A 2,919-nucleotide genomic window follows, 5' to 3' on the forward strand; every position below is an offset into this window, starting at 1 on the left:
TGTTAGAACTCAATGATTATCCTAATTATATTTTAAATTTTTTATATTTAAAATGAGATGTTTATCCTATATTTGATTGTGTTTATTTACAGTTAGTTACACAAATTCTGATATAAGATGAAATCGGATAGAGATGAAATCGTTTAGGGGATGAACGAGTTTAAGAGTTTTTAATAGTTTTAGTAAAATGTTTTATAATATAATATAGATAAATTATATAAAAAATTAATCTTTTAATGTTTTTAATTAATATAAAATATGGGAAAAGGAATTTTGATTGATTTAAGGGTATATTTAGCAACCCTTTTATGAAACCATATATAGAAGAGGAAGAGTGGGTATGTTAAATTGTTAATGAATTGGTTTAGAGATATGTTTAGCAACCCTTTATGAAACCATGGTCCACCCCTCCACTTCTCACCACTTCCATTATCATCTCCAAAAGTATATTCAAAACACGTATGTAAGCTCTTTACCAACCCTCAAATCATGGTGGCTTTCGCTTCCATTGCTTGTCTCTCCAGCAACAATGGCAGCCCAAGAACACCCAAGAAACAACCCACAAATGACCCGCTCGGAATCCTTGCGTTCGAGGCTGCCAAGATCGTATCCCGCCTTATCTCCCTCTACAAATCTCTCTCCGATTCCGAAATCTCCAAGCTTCGAAAAGAAATCTTTAAATCGAAGGGCGTTGTGTATCTCAATTCCGATGACGAAGGGCATCTCCTAAAGCTAGCCTACACCGAAAAGATGGAAAATCTCGACAAGGCTGCAGCGGCCGTCGCTAGGCTCGCACGGAAATGCTCGGATTTGATGTTGAGTGGGTTCGATACGGTTTATTCTGATATTAAATCTGGAAAAATGGATTTAAAGAAATTTGATTACGGATCAGGAAAGACGAAGAAGGAGATTCGTATGTTGAAGAAATTCTTGTCGACGACATTGTATTTGTATGGTTCGATGAAAACTTTTCATGGGTTGGAAATGTCGGAAAAGAAACTGAATTTTCCGGTACTGTTGAAATACATGAACTTTCCGGCGATTGATCTGAAAATAACGCCGCCGTACCGGAAACAATCTCGTCATGTTAATAACACGAATCTATGGACCCAACCTTTCGATAAAGTGGTTCGATTAATGTCGAGGGTCGTCTGCGTAATTTATGCCCGGATTTGCGTGGTGTTTGGGCCATATGTTCTTGATTTGCCGACGGGATACTCGAGTGGACAACGACTAGTTACCGATCATATCCCATCTGAATACTGGATTTTAGAACCAAGAAACGGGAATCGATCACCTCGATCACGACTCATTAGATCGAAATCGAAAGTGATAAAACATTTCGTTCGAAGTAACGGCCGGAAGATACTTCCGGCCGGTGGATGTAAAACCAACCACTTATTTCTCACGGCGGGGCCGGAGACCGTTGGTGGGTCACGTCTCCAGATTCTTTATGCCAACCTGATAATGATGGCGGAGGAATCCATGAAACGAAGACGAGCAAAAGACGAGATGCGGGATGCTATGTACAAAATGTTGCCGGATAATTTGAAAGCAATGGTGAAGATGAAGATAAGGAAGCTCAAGGAGGACAACAATGGAGGAAAGGAGAAGATGAAGGAAGCATTACACAAGATATTTGTATGGTTAGTACCCATGGCACACAACACGTTGGTGTGGCAAAGGGAGAGGAGGGTGGATATGACTAGTTTGGAGACGAAGCCTCCTGTGTTGTTGTTGCAGACATTGCATTTTTCAGATAAGGAAAAGGTGGAAGCTGCCATTGCTGAGGTATTAGCAGGTTTGAGTTTGATATACATGCCAGATAATCGCCGTGAGCCGGCGGCAGCTTGACGGTGGCAGGCGGTTGTTTGGAGGTGATAGAAATGCCGGTATATAGTTGAAACTATATATATATCTCTTAAATGAACAATACATAACTGTAGTGCTAACCAGAAATGGAGGGATTTATACCTCTACATATATACATATAAAAGTTTTTTATCCTCTTCCTTGCATATCTTTCTTTATTGGTTAGTAAAACAAAATTGGTTATTTAAAAGTCCTAATGAAATGTTTAAACTTAAGAATAAACTAAAAAATTCCAATATAGTAAGTTTACAGGATGTTTTTAGAACGTTTTTAAAATAAAATGTTGTAACCATAAGGGTGGTGCCTGATTGATTTGAGCTTGGCTCCAAAGGTAAAAAGTTCTAGGAGGTCTCAGGTTCAAATCCAATGAGAAATAAAAATCCCTTTGTGGCCACGGAGGTTCGAATGCGGTGACGCCGGGCTACCTGCAAAGCAGGTGGTCGTTCTGGGATTAGTCGGCTCGCATAGTGAGTTGGATATCCAGGTTAATCAAAAAAAAGTTGTATTAGTTATTTTATATAACATTATTTGAAAAAAAGTATCGTATAAACACAAGTGTTCTATAAAAAAATGAGTTTATAAGAAACTTCTCAAAGATGTCTTATACGTTCAAATTAGGTGTTGCAATTTACTAGCTTTGTCATCATTTATAAGGGGAGATTGTTGATCATCCTCAATGCTTTGATGATAACCTTTCAAACACTTAAATATTTTTTGTTTTACATTGTTCATCATAAGTATTCCTCTGCACTCGTTGTATTAAATTCAGGATTACTTAACGCATTATTAGAACATCACTGAAAGATTCTCTCACGAAATATTATATCTAATCAAATGATGTGTGGTAAAGGCTCACATTCTTCAAAGAAGATTTGGCGTGGTTGAAGACATCACTGAAGAAAAATAATAGATTAGCTTAAATGGTTTTAGCGATCAACGTATCTACTGCAAAGAGCCCTTATCACAAGTAGAAGTTGTGAGTCTCTAAAGAGCCTTCAGTGTTGATCAAGCAATGAATATAAGACTTGTTGGTAAAGCTTCTACTTT

At 37.7% G+C, this 2,919-nt stretch overlaps 1 protein-coding gene across 1 annotated transcript; it reads left to right on the forward strand.

The window, feature by feature from the left end:
- The first annotated feature begins 489 nt into the window (after positions 1 to 489).
- Positions 490 to 1,854, forward strand: LOC112518319. Its single transcript, XM_025125969.1, has one exon. It carries the CDS (start codon positions 490 to 492, stop codon positions 1,852 to 1,854), a length of 1,365 nt encoding a protein of 454 aa, XP_024981737.1.
- Positions 1,855 to 2,919: the final 1,065 nt, after the last annotated feature.

The sequence above is a fragment of the Cynara cardunculus genome, assembly GCF_001531365.2.
Source record: "Cynara cardunculus var. scolymus isolate 2C chromosome LG 9, CcrdV1, whole genome shotgun sequence".
NCBI lineage: Eukaryota > Viridiplantae > Streptophyta > Magnoliopsida > Asterales > Asteraceae > Cynara > Cynara cardunculus.